This window comes from Hibiscus syriacus, unplaced genomic scaffold, assembly GCF_006381635.1.
Source record: "Hibiscus syriacus cultivar Baekdansim isolate YM2019G1 unplaced genomic scaffold, ASM638163v2 tig00001120_pilon, whole genome shotgun sequence".
Classification (NCBI taxonomy): domain Eukaryota; kingdom Viridiplantae; phylum Streptophyta; class Magnoliopsida; order Malvales; family Malvaceae; genus Hibiscus; species Hibiscus syriacus.
The window spans coordinates 1,141,537-1,160,079 of NW_024061845.1; the positions used below are offsets into that span (position 1 = coordinate 1,141,537).

The 18,543-nt window shown below is 38.0% G+C and overlaps 4 protein-coding genes and 2 pseudogenes across 6 annotated transcripts; 3 read left to right on the top strand and 3 right to left on the bottom strand.

The window, feature by feature from the left end:
• Positions 1–1,441: 1,441 nt before the first annotated feature.
• Positions 1,442–3,525, bottom strand: LOC120122232 (receptor-like protein kinase BRI1-like 3). Of its 3 annotated transcripts, none has more exons than XR_005516060.1 (3): positions 3,136–3,525; positions 1,896–2,907; positions 1,442–1,772 (listed from the first exon to the last, which is right to left on the bottom strand). XR_005516060.1 is itself a non-coding variant. In XM_039141427.1 (3 exons), the coding sequence occupies exons 1-3, from the start codon at positions 3,499–3,501 to the stop codon at positions 2,189–2,191; spliced, it is 993 nt and encodes a 330-aa protein (XP_038997358.1). In that variant the 5' UTR covers positions 3,502–3,525; the 3' UTR covers positions 2,106–2,188. The 3 variants fall into 3 exon arrangements, 2 of the variants coding, with proteins under 2 accessions (XP_038997353.1, XP_038997358.1); XM_039141427.1 differs by lacking the exon at positions 1,442–1,772 and having other exon boundaries at positions 2,106–2,205; positions 2,298–2,907; XM_039141422.1 differs by having other exon boundaries at positions 1,442–2,907.
• A 1,089-nt stretch (positions 3,526–4,614) lies between these two features.
• LOC120120385 (aspartic proteinase nepenthesin-2-like) lies at positions 4,615–6,082 on the top strand. Its single transcript, XM_039140050.1, has 2 exons — positions 4,615–4,787; positions 5,494–6,082. The coding sequence occupies exons 1-2, from the start codon at positions 4,615–4,617 to the stop codon at positions 6,080–6,082; spliced, it is 762 nt and encodes a 253-aa protein (XP_038995981.1).
• A 17-nt stretch (positions 6,083–6,099) lies between these two features.
• On the top strand, positions 6,100–6,768 carry LOC120120396 (aspartic proteinase nepenthesin-1-like). Its single transcript, XM_039140058.1, has one exon. The coding sequence runs from the start codon at positions 6,100–6,102 to the stop codon at positions 6,766–6,768; it is 669 nt and encodes a 222-aa protein (XP_038995989.1).
• Positions 6,769–8,786: 2,018 nt separating this feature from the next.
• On the top strand, positions 8,787–13,655 carry LOC120120407 (annotated as a pseudogene).
• Positions 13,656–13,829: 174 nt separating this feature from the next.
• On the bottom strand, positions 13,830–14,779 carry LOC120122280 (early nodulin-like protein 3). Its single transcript, XM_039141447.1, has 3 exons — positions 14,589–14,779; positions 14,185–14,500; positions 13,830–14,111 (listed from the first exon to the last, which is right to left on the bottom strand). Exons 1-3 carry the CDS (start codon positions 14,776–14,778, stop codon positions 13,952–13,954), a joined length of 666 nt encoding a protein of 221 aa, XP_038997378.1. The 5' UTR covers position 14,779; the 3' UTR covers positions 13,830–13,951.
• An 839-nt stretch (positions 14,780–15,618) lies between these two features.
• LOC120122214 lies at positions 15,619–18,017 on the bottom strand (annotated as a pseudogene).
• Between the last annotated feature and the right edge of the window lie 526 nt (positions 18,018–18,543).

Below are 18,543 nucleotides of genomic sequence, written 5' to 3' on the forward strand. Positions count from 1 at the left end.
TTTGAATCATGTGGTACAGATTATGGATATGATTGCGATTTGTGAGGAATGTCGATAAAGTTTTGTTGGTGGCATAGATGATCTCATCAGTAGACAAGCCGACCTCACTGTAAGCAGCAAACAGACCCTGAATCAAATTTGTATTGCTGATACATACATATGATTCAATATGAAATACAAATAGTGAAGCAACTGGGAACGTGTTGTATCCAAGTGACCAGTTAGAAGCATAGGTTTTTTCATTGACTGAACTTGTTTATATTTTGTAGTTTGTGGGATTCTCTTATGGAGTTTAATGAAGGTAGTGGAGTTGTTGAACTGTTTACTTCATTATAAATAAACTCAAAATGTTGGGTCATAATATCCATGGATTAATATATTTGCCTATGGTACTTGAACTCTTTAGTTTTCTTGAAGAATTTGTGTTTGATACTTTCGAATATTTGTATATACACACACACACACACACTCAAGCTTCCAAATATATGAAAAAAGTTATCCATATATTAGAACACTCGCATTTGATAGATACTCGTATCCAATACTCAAAATTTGCAGAAGAAAAATGAAAAGATGATAATCGGGGTATGAACATAGCATTTCAACCATCTGCATTCTGCAATTCTATTCTCAATTTTCTCTTTTCGATAGATCAAGACTTTATAATTTAGTTAAATATCCATTTGCAGAAATTATGTTTTATTGATTCAATTATTACATTACCTCCACTGCACTGCAACAACCAGCAGGAAACATGGTGGAACCAAATGAAGGCACAACTAAGCCTAAAAACCATGCATGGATGCTTCGATAATTAGTAAATACAGAAGAGGATTTGCATCCGGAGCTTAGTTCAGTTGAGAGGTGACATCTAATATATTTAAACCTAAATCCCCTGCTGCAGGCTGCTTTGTAATTAAAAAGCGAAGAGTTTCTTTAACACAGTATAGCTAACAAATTATTTGGTATTATTAGACTAAATTTGAAGCAATGTAAGGGAGATGGTTTTACCTGTGGATGTTGGACTGTTGAACAGCAAGAAATTCCAACTTTCATTTCAATCTATTATCCTTCAGCTATTTATGATTCTTTTGAATTTTGAGATGATCATAAGCCTTTTCTCCACCAACCATTCCTCTTTGTCTCGAAACATGACATTTCCAACACAAACTCCAACTGCCGCACCAAGAATGTATCCCACCACAACAATAACCCATACCCAATCCACATTTCTCAGCATCATGGAATGGTGTTTTCCATTTACATCAGAACTTATGGGATCTGTTTCATGATGATAGTCACAAGGGGGCAATGGTATCCCACATAGTCCTAGGTTGTTCTCATATCTAGAAGCCGGAAACGTTGTAAGTTGTCCGGTTGAAGGAATAGGACCGATGAGGTTATTGTTGGAGACATCGAGATCTGTAAGAAATGTGATAATCCCCAAGGATCCTGGAAGCCTGCCTTGAAGATAATTGTAAGATAGGTTAAGCAAACAAACTTCTTTTAAACCCTCAAAGGTATCAGGAATATTTCCAGTTAATCTGTTGTGTGACAATTCCAAAACATGCAGATTGGACATGGAACCAATGTTGTCTGGAATAGTACCAGAAAGATGATTGAAAGAAAGATCCATAAAGAGGATGGTTCCGGTACTTGTTTTTATCATGTGATTTGGCCAATTATATATTGTTATCAAAGAACAAGAATTGGACTCAAAGCTTTCCTGCAACTTTGCTTCACTGATTCCTTCAGAGTAAATTAAACTATTTCTCATCCTGCAATCACTTCTTCCTTTATCTCTCAAGAACATATATCCACCTTTAGAACTCAAACTAAAAATGGGATCAAAGCGTTTTTGGGCTGCGAGATTCGGTGGAATTTGACCTGTAAACTGATTGCTACCCAAATCAAGCCATATGAGGTTTTTGAAACTACCAAAATCAATTGTGTGAACGTTCCCAGAAAATGAGTTATAACTTAACTGTAAAATGCTCAGTTTTGTAGGTTGTGAAGACCAGCAGGGATAGTTCCAGTGAGTTGATTAAATGAAAGTGACAACCACGAAAGATTTGCACAATTAATGATTGATGCAGGAATGTTCCCAGTGAAGCCATTGTTGTTGAGAGCAAGCTTCTCCAAGGTTTGAGTTCCCGAGCATATGTCCTTTGGGATTTCACCAGATAAGTTATTCCCCCACATAACGAAGTCATGAACATTTGATAGCTTCCAAACTTCCGATGGGATCTGTCCGCTTAAATGGTTCCGAGCAAAGTTAATCTTCTCCATTCTCTTACAGTTCCCAATGTCTGCTGGTATTGTTCCTGACAGAAAATTGTCTGCAAGGAGTAATCTTCGTAGAGAGGAATTGGAGCATAGCCCTGAGGGTATGTTGCCATCGAAGCCATTAGAACTAAGATCAAGAACTTGAAGCTTAGTATGGTTTATGAGAGACACCGGAATGAAACCACTAATGTTGTTGAATGGAACTTGGAGGATTTGCAAACTAGGAAGATAACTAATGACTGTAGTGAGGAAATTTCCTGAAAGCTGATTGCTTCCAAGGTTGAGCCTTTGCAAGCCATTGCATGACTTGAATGTCTCGGGGAAACCACCCGAAAGTTCGTTTCCGGAGAGGTCAAGCTCTATTAGAGTCCCACACATAGAACCCATTTCCTGTGGGATATTGCCGGAAAAGGTGTTCTGACCTAAATTCAAATGCTTCAAATTCCTCAAATTCCCCAAAAAAGCTGCAATTTTACCCTCCAGCTTGTTAAAGGAGACATCAAGGGTCTCAAGAAGCTGACAGTTAATCAAGCTTCGAGGAATTCCAGTACCGTAAAGAGAATTATTAGACAAGTTAAGGGCCACAAGATTAGCACAGTTCTTGAATTCAAGCATTGGGAAATCAGCAAACAAGTTGTTGTGGGAAAGGTCCAATGATTTAAGGGACTTGAAGAAATCAGAAACAACAACAGCATGGATATCTCCAGGGATCAAGTTATGTGAAAGGTTTAAAGAAACCAAATGGAAACAAGAACCAAAAAATGTTTCAGAAATCGGCTCCGATAAATTATTGAATGACAAATCAAGTGTCTCAATAATGCAGGAAGGATGAGATGCCTTGTTGAGGAAGAAATTACCAGAGAATAAATTTCCACTCAAGTGGAGATGTTTGAGACTATCCAGGACCATGAGATCATCCATATGCAGACAACCCGTTAGACCAGCGCCGGTGAAGTTAAGCATATTAACTTTTCCATGCAAAGAACACGAGACACCTCGCCACGAACATGGAGTTAAAGATTCTAATCTCCAATCATTGAGGAAACCTTGGGGATCAGCAGCAACAGATTTTTGCTTGAAACCCAACAATGCCATCACTTCATTGCTGGGATTCTGCTGCTGCAAAGATAGGGTAAAGTTATTGCTTAGGGAAATGAAAATGAAGAAGAGATACATGCATTGGTTCTGGAAAACCCAGAAATTCCCCATTTTCATATTGGAAGTATTTGGATGAACATCAACAAGGTACTGATTGCTTATTTATAGCTACAAAAGTTATGATTTCAGTGTTACAAGGAATTTCTCATCTTGAAATGTGTCTACTTTCATATGACTCACTGTAACATCAAAGTATTATCTAAGAACAAGTTGAAAAATCATTGGAAAAAGGAACAAAAATTGTTGAAAAAAATCTTCTTGATTAGTCAAATATTGCGTCTGTGGAGAAGAAGCTTAAACCAGTAAAGTAATTCAAGTCAATGGATCCATTAGTATAACTTCTGATAAAGGTTAATATGTCCCGAAAATCCTGTCTGTTCCGTGGTATTGTCTTGGTCAAATCAACTTGTGCATAACGTCATTGACAAAATCAAAGGAATAACATTTTCATTCAATTCAATGCCTTCTAATTTCAGTTGTTGACGATGATCAAATTTCCTCCAAATGACAAAAAGAAGAAGAAAGTGCGTCCACAAAAACTTTATCCTCTTCCTCTTGACTTGTGTTCCAAGTACCACCACATCTTGGTTTCCAAGTCAAAGTGATAATGGCACTATTTGACTATAGGAACTGAAGTTAGATTTGAGTCATGGTTTAGGAATTGACCTCGCTTGTATAGACGGTGTATGTCGTTACACCGTTCAATAAGGCGGTGTCACCTCCACTAAGGGCGTTTTTTCTACGGAAGCATTCCATTTCTAAATTGACAAAACTAATACACGGGTTTTAATGCAGTGTTCGGTTGCTCTATCGATAGCGGCAAAGTTTTTTTTTCCATAACACTGAGATTTCAGGAGGAAAAGAATGGGAAACGCAACTCCCAATCAATCTTCCGTTGTTGCTTGGACTCTTAACCCGGGCACCGTCATAGCGCGCTCGTGTTCGACACAAATTTTGTTGAGAAGTCATGTATTATTGTTGAAAGCCTTATTTTGCAGGAAGAAACAACTAAAGCTTCTCCTATGGAGAAAGCTACAGCGGCGAGAGGAATACTGCAGCAAATTGAAGAGGTGACGTGGAAGCGCCCAGAGAGATGATGGGTGAAAATCAACACGGATGGCGCTGTCTCCCATGGGCGATTAGACGGTGCTATAGGAGGGGTATTCCGTAATGAAGAAGGTCAATGGCTCTTTTGGTTTTTCAATGAGTATCGCCACCTGCTCGGTCTTAATGTCGGAACTGTGGGCTTTTCACGACGCTCTCCAACATGCCAAAAGCCTGGGTCTTCGGAAGATAGAAATTGAAATGGACAACGGGGAAGCTATCCGGGTGGTGCAAGGAAGGTCGGACATTCTAAGAGATTATGCGCTTGTGGACTCGATCCACTGTTCAATTCATAATAATTAGCTATTTAAAGTAATGAAATTGAATATTTGACTAAAAAATATTCAAATTTTGAACAGAATCAAATTGTTGCCCTAGAGTAGAGAATTCTAATGCCCATTAATGTAGGACGAGTCCATACCTTAAAATATTTAAGGATTATTTCCATAATTAGAGGGCATTACTGCTCTTTAATGTATGATGGATTATCATACCATTTGCCATTTCTGAATGTTTTTAATCACTATAAATATATTAGAACTTACAATATCATTACAAAATCAAGAATTTAACTATTTCAAGTAATCAAATTTAATCTTTGACCAAAAAACATTCAAATTTTGAAAAGAATCAAATTGTTGCCTTGAATCAGAGGATCTCAATACTCATTAATATCTTGAGATATTTTTCCAGAATAAGAGGGTCTTAATTCTCTTTAATGCATGATGGATTATCGTACTAATTGTTATTTGAGTGTTCTTTTCGTCACTATAAATACATTAAAACTAACAATACCATTGCATTGCAGGCTTAATTTTTCACTAGAGAAATGACTTTATCCCTTAATTTTCTCACTTCTAAAGTGTTGTTTTTCTTTTGTGTGATATCATTATTTCAACCCCATTTCTCATTTTCTACTTCAAATCCCATTGGTCTGACCTTAAGGGTTGATGTGGATGATTCTCCAAGCTCTCCTCTGTACGGTATTCAAAATCTGACTGTAGAAGAAAGAACAGAGAGATGGATCCACGTTTCAAATGCTAGAGCCAATTATTTGAATCTAATTTCGAGTTCGGATACATCGAAACTTCCCGATAATATTCGAATACCATTATTACGAGAGAATTTATGGTATGCCGCAGAGTTTACAATAGGAAGCCAAGGGCACCGAGTGAAGTTGCTGATGGACACCGGAGGTGGCTTAATATGGACGCAATGCCAGCCTTGCCAGAATTGTTTCCCCCAAAGGCTTCCGGTTTATGATCCTCGACTTTCTAACACTTATGCTACACTCCCTTGTGAACATCGTCTCTGCAAGACCCCGGGTAAAGACCTCGCTTGTATCGACGGTGTATGTCGCTACACCGTTAACTATGGCGGTGGCACCTCCACTAAGGGCGTTTTATCAACAGAATCATTCCACTTCTTGATTGACAAAACTAATAACGGGATTTTAATGCCGTGTTTGGTTGCTCTAACGATAGCAGCCAAGTATTTTTCCAGAACACTGAGATTTCAGGTGTATTTGGAGTAAGCATCTCTCCGGATTCGATGGCGAGACAGTTTTCGACCGAAACTCATTCTCGATTCTCCTACTGTTTTGCACCTATTACCGGCGCATTACCCCCTCCGCTTGTTCTAAGGTTCGGAGAAGACGTTCCAAAGTTCCCTCCAGGACACCTTCAATCAACATTGATCGTGCAACCACCGACACAAAACAAATATTTTTACTACTTACAATTGTTGGATATAAGTGTGGCCAATTATCGTATCGGATTTCCTCCGTCTACTTTTCAGTTCAGGGCAGGCGGTGCCGGTGGTATTTTAATAGACTCCGGAGCTTTGTTCACTTTCATCGACGCCGGGACAATCGGAGTGAATGCATACGAGAGAGTAATGCAAGTGTTTAATGCTTATTATGGGTCGAAACAGCTTCAAAGACGACCCAAAGAGCAAGGAGGATTCGATTTGTGTTATGACCAACCAAGTTTTTATAATGATTTTGCATCTTTAACGTTCCATTTCAATGGAGCCGATTACAACGTTAATGGAAGATACGTTAATGTGTTCAGGCGAGGGTATTTCTGCGTGGGAGTACTAAGGGGAGTCTCCTCATCTATACTTGGAGCATGGCATCAACAAAATAAACGTATTATCCATGATGAATTGTTTGGTGAACTTCAGTTTGCTGATGAGATTTGTGCCAATGATGTTGCCTGATTCTTTGACTATGTTTTTACCTTTTATATATAAATAAATGTAAAGTGGATATTTCTTAAACGAATGCTATTTCTTTCTTATCATAATCGTAATCAGTTTATTATCTATCGTGTTAATGAAAATTTTTATTTTATGTTTTAATTTACAATAAAGTTAATTTCATTAAAGAAATACAATGAAATTACTGTATTAAAAAAATTAAAGTCAAGAAAAACTAAACTACCAATTCATCCAAGAGTATAAAATTAGCCTCTAGGACAATAAAAAAAATCAAGAAATTAATCAAATAATTTAATGATATAAAAGATACAAACAAATATCCGGAGACTATCTAAGCTTGGGCTTTATCTTCCCGTGAAGGGAAGAGATATCTCCATCTGTGTGAAAGAATAGATGTTCGAACTGCATCTTTAGTGGGAAGGAAGGACATGATGTGACAAAGAATAGAATCGGGCAAAGTACTGATCCTATCTAAGTCACCCACAGATTTCACTTGCTTGGCCATGGACCATGAACTAAGAAAAAGGCAATTCCAAGAACTAATTTAATCTGTTCCACCAATACAAGTCTTTCAGAATTACCCTATGTTTCAGTTTCTAAATCCACTAATATACCTGAAACCTTACCTTTCTTCAGGCAACAGCGGTTTATGTTCTTACCTGCCCATTTCTTCTAGTGTTTTGCTGCCTTACTACCAGACGCCACAGGCGTCGCCTCAGCACTCAGCAGTCAGACGAGCCATCTCCCTCCCTATAAGCGTCAAGCCCTCTCTTACCTCACTATTCGGGTCTAATTCTTTTGTTCAAATCAGTGGATTTTTGGCCCAAAACAATTTGGGTTTTAATTTGGTTACAAGCACTCGGGATAGAATTAAGCTCATTAGGCCCCCAAGAATTAGAGTCGATAACGTCAAGAATCAAGGTTTCAAACGACAGAGTTTCATTTAGATGAAAAATATTGAGCGATTTGTTATTTTTAGATGTCTATTCTATTAATTATGTTTGTAAAATATATGAATGTTTATTGTCAATTGACTAGATAAAATTTTAAGTACATTTTACTTATAATTATTATATATTAAAAATATTAAAATAATCAGATAAAATTTTTGACCCACCTTTGCCCCCCCCATTGTATAACGTGGCAGATTTATGACATTTCTCGCTTTATCTGCACTGTAAAATCTACTTTCACACACAGGAGATCTTGACCCATTTGATTAATAAGAAAACTCCATTTGATTAATAAGAAAACTTTCGGACAAAAAAGAAATGAAATAAAGAATACACACACGAGAGAGTTATGTAGTTAAAATGCCTCCCGCCTCAGCTCATCTCTACGTTTCGTTGCCAGATTTCTTCTTGGGATTTAAATTCCCATTTTTATGCTTTATTTTTCATAATTTTTTTTCTCTTAAAAAAATCTGATTTTGATTTATTAATATCAGCTGCCATGATTTCTTCGAGCAAGATCAAATCCGTCGATTTCTACAGGTTCATATCTCTTATTTCTCTTTTCATTCATCGCCCTTTTTTTGTTTTCATGATTTTCTGATGATTGGCACAAAAGACTGGATCGAAACAGTTTACAGAAAAGAGCTAAACTAATCTTTATTTACTACTTTGGTGAATGAGCTGAATTTTTTGTTCTTTGATTTTTTTTTTTTCATTTTTCTATTGAGTTTTAAGCACATGTATACATTTTACGGGTCTAAGTCCATCTGCTGATATACTTTGTTTAAGTAAATGTGATAATGATAGAGTTCCTTTCTTTTCTTTTATTTCTGTACAGGAAAATCCCTAGAGATTTGACAGAGGCATCGTTATCCGTTATAGCAGCAATTGCTATGATATTTTTATTTGGAATGGTTGACAGCCTTTTTATTTACTCCAACTTCAATTCCATCTGTTTTGACGCACTTGGCTTTTAGTTTTGATTTTTCATCCCAAAACGACATTTATGATTCAACATTCTTTTATCGTACTAGTTGCTGTCATTTCCTTTTCTTTGCTCTGATTATGGTTTTCAGATATATTCGTAGTTTATTAGTTCAACTTTTGCCTTTAAATGAAAACAATTCCTCTGTTTTCTTCACCTACACCCATTGTAATCCATTGAATACCTTTTGCAGGAACTGAATGATTATTTAACACTCAGTACCACTAAATCTATTGCTGTTGACAATAGTTATGATGGAGACTTTTACGCATTGATTTCAACATCAGGTGCGTTACTTTTCTGTGGCATTGTTATCGTTCAGTGTTCTCATTTGGTTGCATTACCAGCAAATGAATAATAAGATAACTTTAGACTCCCCCCATGCAATAAATCCCCAACCTCTGTTGCAATATTATCGCTTTACTAGCAAATGAACAATAAGATCACATTGCATTGTGGTTCTTAGGTTGCTTTTGCTGCTTTTGAGCTTTCTGTACATTTTTTCCCAGAAAAATGTTGGGTCCAAATTGCTACTTGTTAGTCTAGATTTATTTGGACATATTTCTCTGGATTTTCTTCAAAACTATCATAGGTTTAATATGCTTGTGTCTTTTCAAATCTGTAATATCCTTGAATGCTGTTCGAGATTTATCTTTGGCTGAGTTTCATGCTGGACCTGTTCCTCATTACATTTAGCATGGTGATGAAGTTGATGAAGAAACTGTTGAGGGTGCCCTACCTTTAAATGGTATTAACTTTGAGAAATTATCACATCAGTTAGTGGATTAACTCAAAGTTTCAAGCCATTTAATTTTGTGTATTATGTACCCATCAGGGAGCTTTCTTTGCTAAATTTCAATTTTGGTGATACCTCTCATTTACTTGATTTGATTTCTTTTCCAGGTATCCAATTTTTGTTGTTAATTTTTATGCTCCTTGGTGCTATTGGAGTACTCGCCTGGTAATCTACTATTAGCATGCACAATCTTTGTCTTGTAGATACTTGCTGAAAGCATTATTTGTTTAGCTCTTCAGCTGTGTAAAGCAGTCCTCATGCATAACTTATTATACTGATATAGTTTCCAAATCTTCTATTTTAGTAATCCCTTTTGTGACTTTATGTTCTTCATTTATATTTACTAACCCTCTCGTCTTTTTCTTGTTTTAAGGATAAGTGAGCGTTTTAAAAACATCTAACATGCTGTATAATATGATATTTTCTTTAAAAGGGCCTTACTTTGTGAGGCCCTGTGTCTACCACTAAACAAACACATATTTGTCTCCATGTTCTAAAAAAAATAGCATTTTGAATGAATTAAACCCTTGCTTCTGATGAATATGAACTCTTAGGTCAAACTGAAGGTAATGACATGCTTTGAGCTGTAATGAGTTATGACCAAGTACAATTGCTCTTTTCTACCACTGAGTACTTGGAGTGGCTTCTTCACTTATAGAGTTATAGTAGCCTCACCATGTTCTTTTTGGGTTTCAGAAACCGTCATGGGAGAAAACTGCCAAGATAATGAAAGAGAGGTTTGAGAATACATCATTTCTCTTCCATGGAACAAATTTATAATTATTTTCGTGATTTGGCAATGAATTTTGCATCCTTGCTTTTTACAGATATGATCCAGAAACTGATGGGCGTATTCTTTTGGCAGAGGTTGATTGCACTGAAGAAGTTGATTTGTGTGGGAGGTAATTCCTTATTTGATGTTTGATCACATGTAAATTAATGCTTTCTTGTTTGAGAATGAGTATATGTCATTACATGACCAGTAACAGTATTGTTGCATTCTGATCTCTTTTTTTCTTTTGAAAAGTACATTCTGATCTCTTAACCATGTTGTTGTGTCTGATCTCTTTGACGTTGCAGATACATATTAGCATTTATCACTTCACATATTTAAGATATGCTTTCTTGCTTATTGTATAGAATTACTTCCCAAATGTTGCATCCTTTTATAGCGTTACCACATATTTAATCTTTTCTCTTTCTCTCTTTCTTCCTTCCCTGGTTTCTTAACTTACTTGTTCCCTTTTCTTCTCAACACAGTCATCACATTCAAGGGTATCCACCCATTTGTATTTTTCGTAAAGGCAGCGATGTGAGGTAAAAGAAAGTATAATCTAACATATTTTCTACCCATAATATCAATGGCTTGATGTCCCTTCTAAACTTTTCCTCATTCTTCTTCACTCTGCCCTTTCTTTATGTTGCTTGTTATTCACAATATCATATTATTCCAATATGTTAAGCTTCCACTTTCCTTTGACCCCTATTACTTTCTTTTAGGCTATTTAGTACTGTTGAACTTTATGATCCGTGCAATACAAATTCACCTTGTTCTCTGACCTGTATGTGTTTCGGGGAGTCCCATGGAGACCATGAACATGAATCTTACTATTGAGATCGTGATACAGAAACCCTGGTTAAGTTATGAATAAATTAGTTTTGAATTGGCCATTTGAGTTTATCAGTTATAGAAATCTTATAAGATAAAGGTATGTACATGACCTAATGCAGTTGTCTGTTTCTTCCAGACAATGAAGGATTTGGTTGCTTCTCCTAAAGTTGACTGTTGTGTGTGGAGAGGGAATGGTGAAGGAGTCTATTCGGTAAAATCGGGCATTAAAGTAGTGTCAAGCTCATCGGTTCCAAATTCGCTTTGGTCGGAGTTTGTCTGGGCTGGTTTGGCTCCTCCTAAAGTTGAAATTTTTCTATGGCAGATTTTTCACCAGAAGATGGCAGTTAAGTCTGCCTTAATTAGGTGGGGTTTTAGCGGAATCGATGATCCTCTTTGCCCGTTTTGTGGTTCGGATGTCGAATCGGTTAGTCATTTATTTTTATCTGGCAGATTTGTTTGGGGGGTGTGGATGAGATTCCTGAGGATGTGGAACGTTTGTTCAGCTTTGCCCAATTGTCCTAATGATTTCATTTTCGTGTGGGCTGATTTAGTTCCGAATTCTGAGATTTGGAAATTTATTCCAGGAGCAGTTATGTAGTCTGGTTGGTTATGTAGGAATAAATTGGTTTTTGAAAATGGAAGGTTGGATCTAACCTATCTTTGTTTTCTGGTTAGATATAGGGTGGTTGTTTGGTTTTTGGCGAAGAAGTCTGGTTTTCCAGTTGCTCTTGATCTTCTGGTAGGTGACCTTACGCTGGCAGATGTGCACAAGGGCAAGTTGAAGAAATTTTCAGCATTCACAGGTTGGTGTCCTCCCCCTTTAGGCTGGTTTAAAGTTAATGTGGATGGGGCAGTGGGCTGTGATTGGAGGTGCAGTGGTATCGGTGGGTTGCTTAGGGATACATAAGGCAAGAAGCTGGAGTATTTCTTGGTCGCGTCAGGACCTGGTCCGCCGGTTCCGGCAGAACTCAAAGCTATTCAAGGGGGGTTGAAATTGTTTTTAGCTTCGAAGTGGAAAGATAAGGGGCGTCTTATCTTGGAGTCTGATTCTCTGGTTGCTGTGAATTGGATTAAAATCCCAGAGTACTGCCCTGCTGTGTTTAGCAATCTGGTTAAAGAAGTAGAGAAGTGTGTGTTGGATTCAATTGCGTTGCTAAGGTTTGTGAAGTGAAGCAGTAATTGGGAAGCTGATGCTTTAGCTAAGGCAGGAATTGGGTAAAGGTTGCTGTGGTTGTATTCTGTTTTAGGAGTTTGTTTGGAGTATTAGTTTTCAATTCCTAGTTAAGGCGTAGGTATCTATGTAAGGTTGTAATCTAGGGTTTTTTCTTAGGATGTACTCTATGTTTCTATTAATAAAATTTGGGCACTCTTTTCCTCCTTCCAATGCCCGTTAAGATACCTTGTAGTTTAACGGTTATGAAGGGGGTTTTTAACGAGGCCTCTTCTTATAAAAAAGAAAAGAAAAGATTTGGTTGTTTCTATTCCACAGGAGAACCAGAAGCTGGCTTTAGAGGATAAATCCAATGTTACAAAAGACCAGCACCATTGACTGGAGGATGCAGAATTGAAGGTTACGTGCCGGTAAAGAAGGTGATAATTATGATATTAAATTAAACTGACCGCTGGACATATTTGGCATATGATTAGTTTGTCTAATCATTTATGTCTACCTTGAGATAAATGAGCAACTGAAAGTATAAGTTTGAGTTGCACTTTGCAGGTTACTGGAAACCTTATCATCTCCGCTCATTCAGGAGCCCATTCTTTTGATGCTTCTAAAATGAACATGTCTCATGTCATAAGCCATCTTTCTTTTGGTAAAACAGTTTCACCTCTGGTATTAAGTGGTGTCAAGCGATTAATACCATATCATGGTAGAAGCCATGGTAAGTTGTATGGTCGGTCATTCATCAATCACCACGACGTAGATGCAAATGTTACTGTAAGTTTGCTATTTCTTGTGAACCCTTTTTTTCAATTGCTTGTTTTACATTTCAAAGGTCATAACTGCTTCACCTTGATTGCATTTTCAGATAGAGCATTACCTTCAAGTAGTCAAAACAGAGGTCGTTACAAGAAAATCTTCTTGCGACCACAAAGTAATCGAACAATACGAGTACACAGCGCACAGCAGTCTGGCACAGAGTGTGTACATACCTGTTGCAAATTTCATTTCGAGTCATCTCCGATGCAGGTCAGTCTTCAAACTATATAGACTTACATCAACCTTCCATTATTGTTTTTCCATTTATTCAACCGGATTGTTCTTCCTTTTTCCTACTCAGGTTTTGATAACAGAAGATTCAAAATCCCATCCGAACAGCCTTTTCTTTTTTCGTATCAGAAATTACCTTCTGCCTTATCGGTAAAATCTTCTCTGTGAATTGCAGATTGCTGGGATTTTGGATTCAATTTTTTATAATACAAATAGGTTGATGAAAAAAACAGAACTAGGCAAACATTTTTGATAGACAGGATTCTGTAGAGTTCTAATTAGTGAAGATTTTTCGAGGGGAACACAAGTCTAAATGTAACCCTTTTACATATAGTAGGAAACTATTTTATTTGGATTTTTTGTAAAGTATTCGTGTTCTATATTGTATTCAAATATATGTCCGAGATGAGTACTGCTCATACCAAAAAAAAAAAGACTAAGATATTGGAATCCACACAATATAAAATCCATTATTTTTCTGTGTTTACAAACTAGCTCACTTTTATCAATCAATTATCGAGATAAACCCAGTTGAACCCGGAAAACAGGATTTTTGAGGAAAATCAAACAAAGAAATGCATCAAAAAAGGAAGGAATCCAATTCATGACTGAAATCTTACTTTCAGAATGCTAAAAGAAAGGTCGAAGCAACAAATATTGCTCCCATAGAACCAGTAACACTCGTGAATACCGCGGATGCTGCATTTGGTGGTTTAGATTCATCACTCGGTGCTAGTGTAGGGTTAGTTTCAGCCGTTTCGGTTGGTGGATGCAGCAGGAGACTCTGCGGAAGGTGTTTCGGTTGGCGGAGACACAGGAGGAGACTCCACGGAAGGTGTTTTGGTTGGCGGAGACGCAGGAGGAGACAACGTAGAAGGTGCCAGAGGTGGTATTATATCAATTGAACTAGAAGACGCAGGAGAAGGAGGGACCGTTCCATTTGTGGTCGAAGAACGGTTACTCCTGTCGGCTAAAACAACCACCACCAACTTCTCATTTTGCTCACAGTTATCTTTGTTTCCGCTGATGAAATAGTAAGGACCCGAATGACTCAACGAGAAAACAGTGTGACCATCGCTGTAGCTGGAGAGTGGTGATTCCACACTGCAGTTTTTGTAGGCCTCCTCGGTCACATGAAGCACTGAGTCATTGTTTGGTGTGTAGGTAAACACTGTGACATATCACACACAACAAATTAAAGATCGAAAAAAGAATTACAAATGTCAGGATTTAAAATCAAACCTGTTGAAAGAAGTTACCAAGCGAGTCTCCAATCTGAAACCTGTTTTTTTCTGCCCATTGATTGTAACTATCGGCATTGTGAAGGCTCCAATTCACTGAGAAATCTCTTGCATAACCCTTTGTCATCAGCACCATGAAACAAAACCCCAACCCTAATACATTGAAGGCTTTTCTTCGATAATCCGATACAAAAACCGAGTTGGCCATTGCAAAACGAGGAGGAAAAACAATGGGCTAATAGTTTTTGAGCCCCAAAACTGATCGAATCTGAACTTTAGGGTTAGCAACAATGGGTGCCAAGACATGGGTTTTTGTAGGCCAATTTGCATGGGAACTTTACAATCTGTGGCAGAGAAGCTTTTGTTTCTTTTCCATATTCTCTCCTTTTTTCCTTTGGATTTCTTGCCTTCTGGTGCAAAGCATATATCTTTCTCCATATTATAGATATAAGCTATAAGTATGTAAGATCCTTCATAAAATCATAATTTACTATAACACTCTTTTGAATCATATATATTACTTGCTTTATTGCGGGTTTATGCTTTGCTTCACCTCAAGCAAGAATATTTATTTATTTTTCCTTCGGGAAAAAATATTTACATATTGTATACGTTAATGGAATTTGCTTTCACATTACAGGATATGGTTTCCCAAGAACAATTGATCCTAGTAATTTGTGTGAAGAAAAATGTATTTAAGCTTTGGGTTTATATCGAGGTTCCTTCTTCCTCAAGTTATTCATGAATTTTCACCATATGAAGCATTAGAATCAGAGACAGAAACAACTAAAAAAGAAAAAGGGGGGGAAATGGTTTCTTTTGAGACGGAGACGGATAAAACTTCTCAAGAAGTTTGATTCTATCGGTTCGCACTTTAATATTATATATTTAATCCTTACAGCTGCATGATACATATAAAAGTAATATATTACAAAACAGAAAAGTAGGTCGGACTTCAAGCTGTTTAATTTTCAATTCCGATTTATTTTTCGAACCTAATATTTTCATCTAAATCTTCGATAAAACATGGAATCTCTTTGTTCTTCCTTTACAATCTTCTCATCCGCCCTTGTCAATGATCAGATTTCTCCGCCCTCCTATATGTCCAGGAACTTTGTTCAGTCCACCGGCAAATGCACTATTTGATTTCCCTGAAACAACAAATCAAATTTTTTAGTTATAATATGTTCATATCGTTTGATTGATGGATTTCGTTCAATATGTTTGGAGTTGTAAATCCTTACCAAAGTAAGTACACCACAAAGCGAAAAACAAAAGGAAAAAGCAAAAAAGAAGACCACCCAATGATCATATTCATCATCGTCAATGGAAACGATCTGTCATCATCAGCAAGAAACTAACGAGAGACAAGAAGACGGCAGCCGTGGATGAAACAGGAGAGCTTCGCATTGCGGGGTTCGGGAAACTACGGGGCAACGCACATTCGGCTCCATTGAAGATCACTTTGGAAGGGAAGCCGTCGCCTTTTTTAACGTCGAGTCCTTCGATGTTCTTCTTGGTGAATCCGATCACTGATTGTTGTTTCCCGGGAATCCTAGGCTTACTACTACTGGAACCATTTACCTCTCCAACCAAATATTCCGAACCTTTCAAACTCTGGATGAAAATGGTGTTCTTAGGGGACTTTAACTTGGTTGCATTTAAAGAATATACACTGTCGTAACCGGGAAAAGCCTTTTTGAATTGAAGAGCGACGAACCAATCTTTAAACGGAGCATCTCCCCAGTTAAACAGAGTTATCCGAGCCGTCCATCCGCCCTTATGATCCGAAATGATATGCCAGTTTATGCTAACCCCACAATTATCAGGACAAGGCAACCTTTTGGGGATTTCCTTGTGTTTCAATGATGCATAGGCTTTAATTTTCATAGTCCTGTTTTCGGCCGGAACCAAAAGAGCATCTGTCGGGAGCGCCATCGCCTTAGCATCGGGGTTGCATTTATCGGTATTAATATCATAGCATCCACATGCACAAGTACTGCACGGCACTGCCGCGTCGCTGTAATAAGCCGTGTACGAAACGCAACACTTTGCTTCCTTCTTCACTGGTTTCGTCATGTTGCAGACGACTTGCCAGCTTGCTACCGCGTATGTCTTGGCGTCGAGCCCCGTCGAATCGGGGAATTCGGTTGCGTCGACTCGAACTGGTTGGCCACATATGTATTCAGCACTGACCAAGGTGGTTATATTCCACCTTTGCGGTGGGTACAACACGGTTTTGGATACATCAGGTGGGATTTTGTAAACCCTTAAATGGAATATCGACCTTGCTTTGTTTTTATCCATCGCCGGTGACAAAAGTGAACCATTCCTGCAACAAAAAGGAACAAGGCCAACCTTTGAGTCATTGGCTCTATCGGTTGGCAAATCGGAGATGACCGGCTTTTTCTCGCAGTTCATCACTTGGGAGAAATCAAAGCCACTGAGGTATTGGCCCTGTAAGCCGAAAATGCACTCGGAATAATCAATTTTCCAAGTGTAGGCTCCTCTCATGCTATAGATGAACTCGCCCCTCATCCATTCCCAAGTTAAGTTCCAATTAGAAAGGCAACTTAAGGGATTGTCATTGTCGATGGTTACTTGAGCCTCGTAGCTTCCTTCATAAGATTTAAGAACATCATACACGAAGTTTACGTCCCCATATTGCCTTGCTGCGTACTTGTTGGTACTTTTCTTTTCTTGTATTTTGGGTCTTGTTTGCAACACGAGTACATATACGTAGCTGTAAAATCAAGCAAATACATAAATTGTTCCATGTATGTCCCATGCAATACCGTGCATGAAACAAAACCAAATTTCAAACAAGAGGGGAAAAAGGAAAAAGAAAACTTACGATATTTAGTAAGTTTAGGGCATTTCCAACCATCGTTAACCATCCTGATCGACTTCGGCAGAGGAATCGATTTCTCTTTCATTCCGAACATCGTGCCGGTCATATCGATCTGAACCGACATCTTCGTATAATCTGCAGCAGTATCAACCGATGTCTGAAGATCCGAGGTGGGGTACCCTGCTAAGGTTGCTCCCTTACTAACATTGGCCGGAAAATCCCCGGCGCCGTCGACGAGGACGGCATTGTTTGCCGACACCAATATCTCTCTATGTTGGAACCCAATAAATATCTTCCATCCTTTTACCTCTTCCAACCCTGTATTCACTATGGTGGCTGTGGATTTAAACGCCCATGATTGAGCCGAAGCGTTTTTCACGTGGGGTAATTCTTTAATCCTTTCGACGAACGCATAGGTCAAGAACACACCATTACAATTCGTTTGCGCTGGGGGCGGTGACGCTGGCTTCTCTTCATCATCGGAATAGTCGTCGTCGTAATCCGTAGCGCCATAACATACCTGAAGTCTTAAATGGATAAATAGAAACCCAAGATATATGAGTTTCATCCATGGCAATTTCATGCCTTTTTTTTCCTTTACCTTTTTCTTATAACGGGGTGGGGTTTTTTTCCTTCTTCTGAATTATGAGTGGAGGGGGAGGCAAACAGTAGGTGGGGGTGGGGGAATGCCACGCAGCGATTACGCAGCAAAGAGGAGAGGATTATGAGTGAAACCCCCTATGAAGTTAAGGGATTGAAAGGTTACACGGGAGAAGTGAAAGGGATATAAAGTGGAGCAAAATTCTGTTCCTCTAGTTTCTCTGCGGTTGCTTCGGACAAGGTGAAGTTTATGGTGTTTCAATTCGTGTCATGAAGTTTTTTAGTTTTCTTTTTGCTATTTTTAGTTTGTGGTTGATCAACTCTGTCGTTTATTGGATTTCAATTCATTAATTTTAAGTGCCTAAAATAAATAAATGAGTGGATAAACCATGGTTTTGATCTTAAACAGACTAATATGGTTTTATATTCGTTGTCTATCGAATTCTAACCAACATTGTGACTTGTTTTACTCAACTCCCTGAGAACGTACGTACTATATTGAATTTAAATTTAATGTGGATT